Source organism: Taurulus bubalis (genome assembly GCF_910589615.1).
Source record: "Taurulus bubalis genome assembly, chromosome: 14".
NCBI lineage: Eukaryota > Metazoa > Chordata > Actinopteri > Perciformes > Cottidae > Taurulus > Taurulus bubalis.
Window position 1 is genome coordinate 25,868,316 of NC_136602.1, and position 14,418 is coordinate 25,882,733.

Genomic DNA, 14,418 nt, shown 5'->3' on the forward strand with positions numbered 1-14,418 from the left:
GCCCGCTGCTCTTAAATATAGCCGGGCTGCGTGTGCTATTGTGTCGAGCTAAGCCGGGTCTTTGGTCCCGTTTGGACTGAGTCCAACATTCTGCATCCCACAAGTTGTGTTCTCTGCTTTTCACCGATCGTATTACATCTGTTTTACTCTCTTCTTTTCTGTTTAAGGTAAGCACCTTTTAGTTTAGATGTTTTCACGTTTTTTTTAATGCAGAAAACCTTGCTGAAATGACAAATCTCTTTTATTTGTAATTTAATATGGATATTATACAAGTAATATCAACATCTAACAGTAAACCATTGATAAGAACATAACAGGACAAATCTGGGCACATAAATAAAGTATATAAATTAAAAGGATTTAGCTGTTAAATAGTGAAACATACAGTCTTTGCAATAGTGGAAGATTTACTCACATTTTACTGACTAAAAGTAATATACAGTGTAAGAAATATTCTATTTCAGGTCAAATTCCTGCATTAAAAAGTACCAAAAGTAAAATCACTCACACAGAATGACCCATTTTGTTACTGTACTTTATTTCTATACTGCTATAATGATATAATCAAGTAAAGTATTTTAAAACTATAACTAAGTAGAGTACTAGAGTAAATGTACACTGTGATAACAATTTTAAACTTAAGAACAATTGCTTTCGATTTTCAAGTAGTAGTAGCCAAATTGGATGAAATGGAGTTTCAACTCATTATTTTGAGTTGACTTTAGCTTTGGTTCGCATGACGTTTAAAACTTAAAAATATCACACTTATTATCGTGCATTCTGTTCATGATTATTTTATTATATATACTGTATATATCATTGATTTTTTTATATATCTTTATTTATAAACAACCGTGCCTTGAGGCATACATCTCATTAATCATTGCTCATCAGCGGGTGGCAGGTAATTATAACCTCACACACTCATAATGTGTCATATTGTATCTCATCACGTTGTTTTGTGAGTTTACTGCAGCACATCCCTCCCCGTGATCCCGGATCAAAATACTGTCTGAATCTGTTGTTCAGGTCTCATGTGCCAAACAGTGTGCTGAGTGCTAACAGGACATCCAGAACATCCAGAACATCCAGGACATCCAGGACCCCCCCAGGACCCCCCCCAGGACCCTCCCTACAGCTTCATACCGGTCCTCTGGGCTCTCCGCCGCTGCAGGCTCAGAGGTCTCCGGGGAGCCAGCTGACGCCCAGCTGCAGATTAGTGGAGCTTTACGGGGTTCAGCAGCAGTCGCCCGCCTCTGGCTCGCGGACTGAAATAGCAGCGGTGCAGCTCAACATACAGGTCCCATACTGTCACTGTGTGGTAAAACCACTAAAATAAGACTCTGGTTCCCATCCAAACAGTGACACAACCGGCTTTGAAAGATTTCCTCTGACCAAACTTCAAACAGTGCACATACTCAACTACTATTTACACGACTGGTGATCCCATTCATTCTGCAGGATCACTTAAGATATGTTTATTGTCATATGCACAGATAACGGACAGTTACTCCGTACAATGAACAGCTTATTTTGCTGGATCCTCCTTACACACAGAATTACAATAAACTTAAAATAAAATAAATTAGAATTAAGAATACAAAAAACATTGCTATAAATACTAATAGTATAAGAAAACATATAAAATAAGGCACAACATATGACAACAGTATTGCACAATCAGTTTCGCTGAGTGTATAAAGTAAACTATGCATTGCTACAAATATATCAAGTAGCAGCAGCCGTTCACAGTTCAGTGTGTGTGTGTGTGTGTGTGTGTGTGTGTGTGTGTGTGTGTGTGTGTGTGTGTGTGTGTGTGTGTGTGTGTGTGTGTGTGGTGAGGGGAAGGCTACTTTGTTGAAAATAACTTTAAATGCTCCACATGTCTGTTGTGAAACGTTTATATGATCTTACACACACTGCATATGAGACTATTATGTCAAGCATATATGATAAATAAAATAAATTAAAATAAGTTCCTAATTCAGACATGACTGAACTAGAAAAAGGGCATTTAAGTACGTTGCTCCCCCATTCTTGGAATCAGATGCCAAATTCCCTGAATCTTGGGAGCTGGTAGATCTTAATGCATTTAAAAGGATTGTATATGATCCATAGTTTATGATGATGAGGAATGTACATACATATGTTTTTATATTTTATGAATCTGTAACAATAAATGTGTTTGTGTTTTGTTTTGATGTCTTTCAACAGTAGTGCTGCTTCAAATCACTTTACAGCCATTACAAGAGTCGCTGTACGTGGCCTTTGATTGTCACTCATATTTGACAAATTGCATGCATTTATTGGATTTTTAGACAGAGACAGAATCCACAAGCACTTCCACTTAGGACTCTCCTCCCAGCACACATTGATGCTGTGTGGCGTCTGAGGGGGAAAACAATACAGCTACACGTAGAATATTAATATCTAATAGGTCACAGATGATCTTGGGTACTGGATTCAGTTTGCAGCTATGCAGCGACATGGTGAACTCTTCCACTATGCAGCTAGCCTCTTATCTTTTCTGGCAGAAAGTGGTGCTGCAGTAGGCCAGTGGTGGTTATTTGGTTGGACTAACGTCTTGAGGGGCAATATGAAGGCGGTGAGTTTGCTGGACCTCCTCTTCTCTGCCACCGGCTCGTCCTTCGGCTGGCAGTCGGTGTGGTCGTAGGCCGTCCTGTGGGCATTCACAAACACACTGTTCAGTTGCACATTACAATACAAGCATGGCTGCATAACCACACACCCATTCTGTATGTGCGCTGCACACTTCATGCACAGGCAGCCAACAACATATTCACTGATTAACTCTTGCTGTACACATCCCTGCCCAGCAATTCCACTTACATGCTCCAATATTATATCATATACCCACAAAGCAATTTCACAACCTTTCAGATATTTGGCGAGCATTAATAAAGGTAAAAAGAACAATTGTCATGTTAAAGTTCCTAATGTAAAACTTAAATGTATGTTTTTATTTGTTAATTAAACACTTAAAATTAACCCAGCCCATCTTCCTTCTTATTATCAAAAAAAGCCTTAAAAGAAGAACAAAATATTAATAAAAAATGCCAAGTCTTGAACGGAGAGTGACATTCCTCGTTGCTGCAGCAACGTGTAAACTCTGGCTGGCGTTGCCTGGTAACCAAGCTAACCATTAGAATGACAGCGTTAGCTCCGCTTTGCTAACCACAAACAAATAAATAAAAAGGACAATAACAACAGAACCGGGATTTTGTAAGAGGTTTAAATGAGTGACGGTGAACTGGTTCTCACCGGTGAACCGGGTCACCTGCTGTTTTCACTGTGACTCCGCGTTCTGGAGGATTTACAGCTCGTTTGTTGACTTTAGTCAGAAAGCTAACGAGCTAACAAGCTAACGAGCTAACCTAACTTTAGCCGGCCGTTATGTCGGAGCAACGAGGAAACGATGAGCCGGAGAGGACAGAAGACGAGGAGACAAACACAGGTGAGTCCACTTTGACTTGACACGACTCATGGACTCCTTTGAAATTGTATTAGATTAACGTACACTTTTTTTAATATTTAAATGTTCCAGTTTAACATCTCTTTCAATTTTTAATACTTTTTTTTAAATAAGGCAGAAAATCTTCCTCAAAAGACTAATTCTCAAACATCAGTACAGTTGCAGACATCTTAATTGTTTATTATTTATTGGGGTATTAAAACGTTGATGTCTACTATCTAAGTTTCCATTGTTTGTTGATGACAAAAGTAATTTGTGTATGAATAGTCAGATGTGCCTTTGTGCTTTCAATCCACATGTGATCGTTTTGTATGTTTAACTTAATAAGTATTTAAAGAGGACTGTGACTGTTCTACTATTATATATTCTGTCATTAGATTATTATTAATTATGCATTCATTTAAAAGCGGGATTTCACTGTTGTAGTTGGTTGAGCTGGAGCTCATTTTTAACTATTAACTCATTTCATTATGGATTCATCCGCATTGGATTCATTAATTATTATGAATATATTATTAACACTGTCTCTCTGCTTGTCCACCCACCTACAATGCGCTTAATGTATTCAACACATAAACCGGGGATTCAGAAAGAGTTATATCACCAGTAAAGTGATGAAGATCACATGTTTTTCTTTAGAATATCGTTATTCATTACAGAATAACCTGTCGTTAACCTAAAATACCATTTGAAACATATTTTGTGTTAAAATTCCAACTTACAACAAGTACTTCTTCGTCATAGTCACCATCGCTCTCTAAACTATACTGCTTCTTCGCTAGCTAGCGAGGTTAGCTTGTTACGCTGTTAGAGGGGTGGAAACCACCGAACTCGGTCTGAGGCCAGGAAAGTTGAGACAGTAGATAAGATGGTATTTCAAAATGGCATAAAATACATTATATATTATAACATTATAAATGAGGAAAGTCATTAAAATCATGGCATTGAATTGAACACTTTTTCAGTCCTTGCCATGTTTTTAGCGGCTCAAAGATAACATAGACCGACTACAAATTAGTCAAATTAATCAATTTCCTCAAAATCATCTTTGACTTTCCTGATAAAATATAATTAAAGTCTACTCAGTAGTTCACAGCTGATTTTATTCAAACAAAATTAAGTAAAATGTAATGAATAAATAAACAACATTTCTTGGATTCAGCTCAATGTAATTCACTGCAACTGTACATTTAGTAGATATTAATAAACACAAATCACACTTTTTACAGTGTATCTTTCAGATGTGCCGGAGGCCGCAGAAGAAGCTGAAGCTCAGGCCGATCTGCAGGATGACACCGAGCCGCTGAGAGAGCCTCAGAAAACTGTTGATGCTGGAAACTCAATGGCGACAGGTGAGACTCAAAATCTAGTGTGGCTTTCACCTGCGGTTTCAATGTGTTTTTAACGGCATGATCTGGACCTTCTGGACTGAACAGACGTGCTGGAGACGGCGGAGGAAGCTGGAACTCAGGCCGATCTGCCCGAAGACGCTGAGCGGCTCAGAGAGCCTCAGAGAAGAGAAAATATCGGAAACTCTACGGCGACAGGTGAGACTCTGATTTACAGATAAAATATATATTCGGGAACTGGACCCTGAGCAATCTCAGATGTCTTGAATCTGCAACCACTCATCACCAAAGGAAAACATGTAAAAGCTTACAACATAATAGATACAAGAAGGTGGGTGAACATTAACAGTGTTAGAATTTCTCTTTGGGTGGAAGTTTCAAGTCTCCACAGGAGGATTTTCACAGAAATAAGAATGATCAGAAAGTGTGTGCATGAAGTGAAGTACCAAAGTTGTGCTGTTCCTAGGTAACCACACAACACCAGGATCAGAGCCTGGACCCCTCAATGCACCACATTCCAAAGCAGTGGATGCTCACGATCAATATCCAGAATGTGGAAAGAGTTGATGCTTTTTTAAAATGTTTAATGAAAAAGGAAAAACAGCTAAACTCGTAACATTTCAGTTCTAACTTAGTGATGAAGGTAAAACAGTTGGACAGCTCTGAGCGGTAAACTCCCCGCCTGTGACAGATTGTGTGTGGTTGCAGTGAAGGTGGTGCTGGTGCCAGGCGGTCATGTGATGACGGTGGCCTTCGCCATCGGCCTCAGCATCCAGGAGCTCAAGCGCCACCTCGCCGCCGAGCTCAGGGTTCCCGCCGAGGTGCTGCAGATCTCTCTGGACGGTACGTCGACAAACCACCGGCACTGTATTCTCAGTGTTGTAGACCAGGGGTTCCCATCGCGGCCCACCTGCCTCCCTCACGGGCGACTTAAAGGTTCTGTGGAGTTCTAGACCTGCGGTAACAATATGGAGCTGTTGCTTTAAACACAGTTGTGCTGAAGTTTCACACGGTGGTGCTAATGAAACAAGAGGAGGGAGTCGTTCAGCGCACAAGGAAAAAACATCTGACGACAATCTTGTGCGGATTTCTGCATCTAAAATATGTGAAGAACAAACAGATTGTTAGAAACAGGAGTTGTTGGTAAAATAAATATAATAAATAAAAAATAGATGATGTGGCACAAAAACTAATTGAGTTTGAGAAAAAAATACTGCAATGAAAAACAGAAACTTGACTTATGTAGAAACCACTGGAAGAACTGAGGATGAAATAAACATTAATACGTTTTTCCTTCATTTTTTTTCCATGAGTGGAAGAAGTATTCAAATGTTGTACTTATTTCAACCGCAGTGTTAACAATACTCTCTTCCAAGTAAAACTCCAAGTCCAAAATCAGCACTAAATGAAGGTTTCTTGTATTAGCTCTGAGTAAAAGTACAAAAGTAATATCACCAAAATATACTTAAAATGTCAAAGCATTTTTAATGCAGAATAGCTCAAATCAGAATTAGAAATATATTGTATAATGTATTATGTTTATCTATGATTTAATGTGTTGGTCACTTTAATGTGGCAGCTGGTAAAGGTGGAGCTAATTTAAATGACTTTATATACTCCTGGATTACTTAAACTATGATAATACATCAGAATTTATTAGTTGATTTATATTTTGTATTAATAATCTGCAAAGTAAATAAAATCATCAAATAAATGTAGTACAGTAAACAGCCAGTAACAGTACAAGTACTACTATTACTATTACAAGTACTACTGCTACATATATAAAAGTACAAAGTAACATCAGCTCTGAAGTAACACATACTGAGTGCAGAACCTGAGTGAATGGAGTGTTTTCCAGGCCGGGTGGTGGAGGAGCAGCGCAGTCTGATGGCGCTCGGCGTGCGGCCTCAAGGCTCCACCCGGATGGAGATGAGCTCCAGCGACCCGGCCTCCCACCCGCTGCGCCCGCTGCGGCCCCCGCAGCACGACAGCATGCCGGACGTCATCACTGTCCGAGTCCAGACGGGTGAGCACACTTTTCACCTCACATCAGCTCTTATCTTATCTCATCTTTCTTCATGCCGAGTAAATATTATTTTAAAGATTGTGAGTTCTGATTTCTAATAAGATTTGTGGCTTGAATGCGCTCAAAATAAAATGATATACTTTGACAATATACAAATGTATTTAAAAATCAACATTACTTTTATTAATTTATTAAAATAGCTATAATAAATTGACCTATATAGCTATAAAAATATATATATATTTGTTTGTTAAAAGGATTCTTCCGTTATTAATTATTCATCATTTATTCATTGTCAGTTGGGAATTATTATTTTGTATCACTTTTATATTATTGAATTCACCATTCAAATGCAAATGTAATGGATCAACTAGTAAGTTATTTGTTTATGAATTGGTTAAAAAAAAAAGAACTTAAACCATGGTCCCACACGCGATCCTTACTTCCTGTGAGTCCTCCCTCTGCCTCCAGAGGAGGGCGTGGCCCAGGAGGTGGTGGTGGAGATTGAGCGCCCCCCCCAGCAGAAGGCCTTCCTGGGCGGCTACAGGCACCGGCTGACGGGGGCGGAGTACCACCACGCCGCCAACCAGACCCGGCCCAAGTGGAGGCCCCGCACAGGGGCGGTGGTCTTCAGCCGCGACACGCAGGTAAACACACACATAAACACGAAAGAAGCTTCACTACAAAGAGTCTGTTTTCAGGAGGCGATACATTTGTGTTTTTTTGGGCAGAATTATATACAGAATTAGAATAATGGAAAATTATGATTTAAAAGCTCATTAAAAACGCATGAAACCACACAGCTGTGTGTAAGTGTGTGTGTGTGTGTGTGTGTGTGTGTGTGTGTGTGTGTGTGTGTGTGTGCATTTGAGCCGGGAGACGTCTCTGGTTCGATGAGCTTGATACCGACTGTGTTCTGCATCCATTTATCCATATACAGGAAACACATCAATGCAAGTAAATAAATACCATACGGGCGGTTGCATCGCTCACCTTGTTGACTTCAAATCAACATCTATGCATTCTACATCACTTTTCAGATTGAGTTCTTATTCCACCTTCATTTCTCACATTTTGTCGGTTGAAATGAACGTCTGGAACGTTTGTCGCTGCCTCAGTACAAGTTACTCACTTTTTCAGAAGCTGATGGAATAATACAAATATAAAATAACAGCATTCACACAAAGCAAAAGGCAAAACAAACGAGTAAAACTCAAGTGTCTTTTCTTTGTCAACAGCACAGTGACCTCTGACCCTTTGTTCCTGTAGCAAACAGCTGGAGCTGATGATGCTTTTTAAAGAATGATCCTGTCTTTAGTCCTAAAACATAAGGAAATGTTCATTTTAATACATTCAAATCATTTTGTTTTTAGATACATATAAACATCAATATTAGCGCATCTTTCCCACTGCACAAAAAAAACAAACAGAAAGCCACGCTCGTGTGTTTTAAACCGGTTTTCCCGCATTTAAAAAACCTGCATATTCACTCTAATGTTGGGGTTAAAGGAGACATTATAGCTCTCTCTCTCTCTCTCTGTCTCTCTCTCTGTCTCTCTCTCTCTCTCTCTCTCTGTCTCTCTCTCTCTCTCTCTCTCTGTCAGACAGCAGTCCGGAGGTCTCAGGTCCAGCAGTGTCCGGTGGACGTCTCCACCCAGATGTCCGGGGTCGGCTGCCACGTCTCCCGTGTGAACGACAAGCTGCTCGCTGCCAGAGGCGGCTACATCACCGCCGCCGAGTACCACGACACGAGGCTGAGAGCGGTGGGCGAACGCGTGGTTATAGAGAATGAAGTCTATTTATTAATATACGTTAATGTAGTGTATGTGGAACGTTTGTCCCAAACCCCAGGATTTAGTCCACATTATTGCACCTCCGGTTCCTTTGTCTCAAAGTCAATGTGTTTTTGTTTAGATGCCTGAAATAAGGTCTGTGGTTCACACACGCTTATTACATTTTTAGAAAGAATTCTAAGACATAAAATAAGCTGAATAAACATGAATAAAATGAACATGACAAACACGAGTCCGCCTTTATTTTAGTGGTAGTTCATCTTTAGCTTCACGTTAGTTTTGTAACTAACTTAGTTTTTTACTTTGTAAACTTATAGTGCTATAATATAATAATAATAGTGCTAGTTTCTAAACCCCGTAGATTTGAAATACCTTGCTCTGGAACAAAGCTTTGTACAGATGGACAGACTTTCTTGCCAATCTTTCCTACTGGAGCGAGAGGAAAAAAGTGAATAAAACAACTGAAATATTATAATAAAATACAAGTTTGACCTTCCCCCAGGTGATCCGCCTGCAGTCGTTCGCCCGGTGCTGGCTGGCCCGGCAGCACGTGAACCGGCTGCGGCGGGACCGGGACCGGCGGCTGGCCTGGCTGGAGCTGCAGGAGAGGAGGAGGACGGAGGAGAAGGAGGAGCAGCTGAGCGAGCGCCGCCGCCGCTGGATGAACCCGCAGAGGAGGCAGGACTTCAACCTGCTGTACCACGCTCTAGAGAGTAGGCCGGGGCGGTGTGTGTGTGTGTGTGTGTGTGTGTGTGTGAGGAGGTCTCCCTCTGTCGTAGAGCCGGCTAACTGCGAGTGTGTTTTCAGAGTGGAGGTGTGAGGAGGAGGAGCGGATCAACTCGTCCCTGCGAGGAGCTGAGAGGAAGGCCGCTCTCTGCGCGCTGCTGGACCAGGAGACGCAGCTCATCGCCGACATCGGACGCCATCGCAACGCCGCCCAGAAAGACAACTACGACAAAAGTGTCAAGAGCTTCCTTGACAAGGTCAGAGGTCACCGCTCGACCTCTGGTCCCGGCTCTCTCAACCCACACCAAAACTGTTGATGAGATACGCACTTTTAAATAGCCTCTGTGGTGGATTGTGGGTTGTGGGTGTAGTTCGAAGAGTAGCAGTAATGGATGTTTTGGTGGTAGTAGCAGGAGGAGTTTAGGGGTAGGAGTAGTAGTAGTGGTAGTGGTAGTAATAGTAGTAGTAGTGGTAGTAATAGTAGTGGTAGTGGTAGTAATAGTAGTGGTAGTGGTAGTAATAGTAGTAGTAGTGGTAGTGGTAGTAATAGTAGTAGTAGTGGTAGTGGTAGTAATAGTAGTGGTAGTGGTAGTAATAGTAGTGGTAGTGGTAGTAATAGTAGTAGTAGTGGTAGTGGTAGTAATAGTAGTAGTAGTGGTAGTAATAGTAGTGGTAGTGGTAGTGGTAGTAATAGTAGTAGTAGTGGTAGTGGTAGTAATAGTAGTAGTAGTGGTAGTAATAGTAGTGGTAGTGGTAGTGGTAGTAATAGTAGTAGTAGTGGTAGTGGTAGTAATAGTAGTGGTAGTGGTAGTAATAGTAGTGGTAGTGGTAGTAATAGTAGTAGTAGTGGTAGTGGTAGTAATAGTAGTAGTAGTGGTAGTGGTAGTAATAGTAGTGGTAGTGGTAGTAATAGTAGTAGTAGTGGTAGTGGTAGTAATAGTAGTGGTAGTGGTAGTAATAGTAGTGGTAGTGGTAGTAATAGTAGTAGTAGTGGTAGTGGTAGTAATAGTAGTAGTAGTGGTAGTGGTAGTAATAGTAGTGGTAGTGGTAGTAATAGTAGTGGTAGTGGTAGTAATAGTAGTAGTAGTGGTAGTGGTAGTAATAGTAGTGGTAGTGGTAGTAATAGTAGTGGTAGTGGTAGTAATAGTAGTAGTAGTGGTAGTGGTAGTAATAGTAGTAGTAGTGGTAGTGGTAGTAATAGTAGTGGTAGTGGTAGTAATAGTAGTAGTAGTGGTAGTGGTAGTAACAGTAGTAGTAGTGGTAGTGGTAGTAATAGTAGTGGTAGTGGTAGTAATAGTAGTAGTAGTGGTAGTGGTAGTAATAGTAGTAGTGTAGTAGTAGTGGTAGTAATAGTAGTGGTAGTGGTAGTGGTAGTAATAGTAGTAGTAGTGGTAGTGGTAGTAATAGTAGTGGTAGTGGTAGTAATAGTAGTGGTAGTGGTAGTAATAGTAGTAGTAGTGGTAGTGGTAGTAATAGTAGTAGTAGTGGTAGTAATAGTAGTGGTAGTGGTAGTGGTAGTAATAGTAGTAGTAGTGGTAGTGGTAGTAATAGTAGTGGTAGTGGTAGTAATAGTAGTGGTAGTGGTAGTAATAGTAGTAGTAGTGGTAGTGGTAGTAATAGTAGTGGTAGTGGTAGTGGTAGTAATAGTAGTAGTAGTGGTAGTGGTAGTAATAGTAGTAGTAGTGGTAGTGGTAGTAATAGTAGTAGTAGCCGAGTAGGAGTAGTACTAGTAGTCGTCGTCATAGGATTGTTGACAGTAACACACATTAGTGGTAACAACAGCAGTATTGTTAGCAGTAGTATCAGCAGTAGTACTAACAGTGCGCTGTGTTTCAGTCTGCCGCTCCTCATCAGTGGCGAGCGGCGGACGGTCGGCTGTTCAAGATGGACAGTGAACACACCATCAGAGCCAAAGATCTGAGAGATCTGTACAGCAACATCTGTACAACAACAGCTCTCAACCAGGAGGAGAGGCTCCACACACTCCTGACGGTCAAACACACCGTCAAGGTACCACACACACACACACACACACACACACACACACACACACATACAGTAATGCACACAAACTCATACATGCACACACACTAATGCGCACAAACACACACACACACACACTAATGCACACACACACACTAATGCACACACACACACAGTAATGCACACAAACTCATACACGCACACACACTAATGCGCACAAACACACACACACACACACACACTAATGCACACAAACACACACACACACACACACACACAAAACTTTACAAAACAAAACGTGGTAGAAATAGAAAATATGACACCGATAGTGTTGACTGTACCCTTCAAAATAAAAGTCTCTGCCTAGCACACACTGGATGTATAATACCATGTTTGTACGTCACAATACTACACTTTGTGAAGTGTATCTGTTACTGTTGGACCCACAGTTGTTTTTATCCTCACTGGACAGGAGCACGCGTGTCAGCTGACCCGGGACATCGTGGACTTGATTGACAGGGAGGTGGACCTGATGACTCGGGCGGTTAAGGCCGCCAGCCTGGAGGGGCTAAGGAAGAGGATCTCCACTCTGTTCCTCCAGTACATCAAGACACCAGCGTTTAACCCTGAGGTGGCCAAGCTGCTGAAGGTGAGCCGAGAGCCCTGCTAGGATCACAAACACTTGGTTTACACCCTTTTAGCGATAAAATGCTCCTAAATATCTCCATGTAATCTCAAACCCCGCCCCAGGTTCCCCAGAATCCCTCTCAGCTGAAGAACGACATGTTCCTCTGCCGCGGCTGTCGTCGCTACCTGCTCTCCTCCAACTTCAGCCCGTCCGCCAGCACCCGTCTGAGCGGTCGGTGCCGCGACTGCACCAGCCTGGACAACATCGCGAGATCCCGGGCCGACTTGTCCCTCTACGAGAGCATCCTGAAGAGGCTGAGGGCCGCAGAGCAGCGGCTCAACGGGGAGGCCAAGATCCCCTTCCTGTTGCAGGTGGACCGCTTTCACTTCCTGTGCTTGTCCGTTTGGTTCCTGCTGGGATTCCTTCTAGTTCCTGACGTGTGTGTGTGTGTGTGTGTGTGTGTGTGTCTGTCCTCTCAGGTGGAGGACCTGCGGTACCTGGTTGAGGTGGTCTGGGCGTCCCGCTCGGCCCTCCAAGCCAGCAGCGACCTCTACAACCTGGAGTTCGTCCGCTGGGAGCGTCAAACGGACTGGAGCCCCTGGAACTGCATCCTGCTGTCCAAAGAAGAGACTTCAGGTCACCTGCAGGTGGAAGACGTCCACAAGGTCAACACACACACACACACACACACACGCACACACACGCACACGCACACGCACACACGCACGCACGCACGCACATGCACACGCGCGCACACACACACACACTCATAAACACGCACGCACACACACGCACACACACGCACACACGCACACACACACACGCACACACACACACGCACACACACACGCACACACACACACGCACACACACGCGCACACACACGCGCACACACACACGCACACACACGCACACACACACACACGCACACACACGCACACAAACACACGCACACGCACACACGCACACTCATAAACACACACACACGCACGCACACACACGCACACACGCACACACACGCACACACGCACACACACACACACGCACACACACACGCACACACACACACGCACACACACACGCGCACACACACGCACACACACACGCACACACACGCACACACGCACACGCACACACGCACACGCACACACGCACGCACACACACACACACACGCAAATACACACACGCAAATTTACACACACACACACACACGCACACACACACACACACACACGCACACACACACACACACACAGACGAATGTCTGACAAACAACGTTAGCTTAGCTTAGCTAAACTTATTTTATCTTATCTTATTTTAGCTTAGCTTGGTTTAATTCAGTTAAGATAAGTTTATTTAGTCTCCAAAGACAAACTCTCTGAATTCCCAGGTAGCAATTTTAAAAAACACATTGAGGAACCCATGAACTTTTACCTGCATTTTTATTTATTTTTTTACATGAGGAATCTGACGCTACATCCACACGACTATGTTTTTTCATTTTTTCAAAACGCATTACTTTTTGACATGGGTTATTGTTGTTGTGGAAGGAGTTTGTGGCCACAGAGCTGAACTTGAACTCAACAGCATCATTAGTTCCTCATATAGTTCCTGGGTTTAGCGAATAAATGCTGGAAAGACGGCCGCTAGGCTCCGATTCCTCAGATGGAAACACAGGAAAAGTTTCTGAAATGGTTCAATTCAATTCAGTTTATTTTATATAGCCCAAAAACACAAATTACAAATGAGCCTCTTTGGCTTTACAGTCTGTACACATAGACATCCTCTGTCCCGGGACCTCGGGTTCAGGGGCCATAAGAAAAGATTCTGCTCTCACGTTTTGAACTATTTTAACCTGAAACGCCTGATGACAAAAGAACAGAACAGAATCAACTTTCTGTCTTCCTTATTTGGAGAAATACTGTTTTAAAGTATTCACTTTTGTCCTTTAAAAGAAAATAATCTGTTAAAATAGTTGATATCTCTTTGTTTATTCTTAAATAAAGCATCTGTAAAGTTCAGACTGTTCTCTAAATCCTGCCGTCTGTGTGTTCAGGTGTACGAGGCCACCTTCATCCGCAGGATCGAGCACAAACACACGCTGGCTCGGCGCCACTTCAGCCAGATCCCCGTCATGGCCGAGCACCTGGACCCTCGGTCGCCCGTGGCGACAGGCCAGCCGGCCGCGGCTCGTTAAGAAACACACTGCAGGTTTTTTCCTCCCTCGCTCATGTTGTCTTTCCTTTTAAAAAATAAAGCTCACGGTGGTTTTACTCCTGGTTTTGACTGATCAAATGAATTCATGTTCACATGCTTTTATTTTGAAAGTAGGCTGTAGTGACACTGAGAGAGCAGGGTGCTCCTGACAGGAAGATACAGCTGAGGGAATCCTTGTTTTCGTGTTGCATTGAGACAT

General features: G+C 42.5%; 1 protein-coding gene across 1 annotated transcript; it reads left to right on the plus strand.

Moving 5' to 3' along the window:
* Positions 1 to 3,414: 3,414 nt before the first annotated feature.
* Positions 3,415 to 14,199, plus strand: iqub (IQ motif and ubiquitin domain containing; the record flags this gene model as incomplete). The annotated part of the gene is made up of 14 exons (XM_079229835.1): positions 3,415 to 3,475; positions 4,735 to 4,845; positions 4,930 to 5,040; positions 5,551 to 5,685; positions 6,704 to 6,871; positions 7,343 to 7,518; positions 8,476 to 8,634; positions 9,167 to 9,377; positions 9,472 to 9,647; positions 11,227 to 11,400; positions 11,846 to 12,022; positions 12,124 to 12,372; positions 12,481 to 12,666; positions 14,059 to 14,199. The coding sequence occupies 14 exons, from the start codon at positions 3,415 to 3,417 to the stop codon at positions 14,197 to 14,199; spliced, it is 2,235 nt and encodes a 744-aa protein (XP_079085961.1).
* Positions 14,200 to 14,418: the final 219 nt, after the last annotated feature.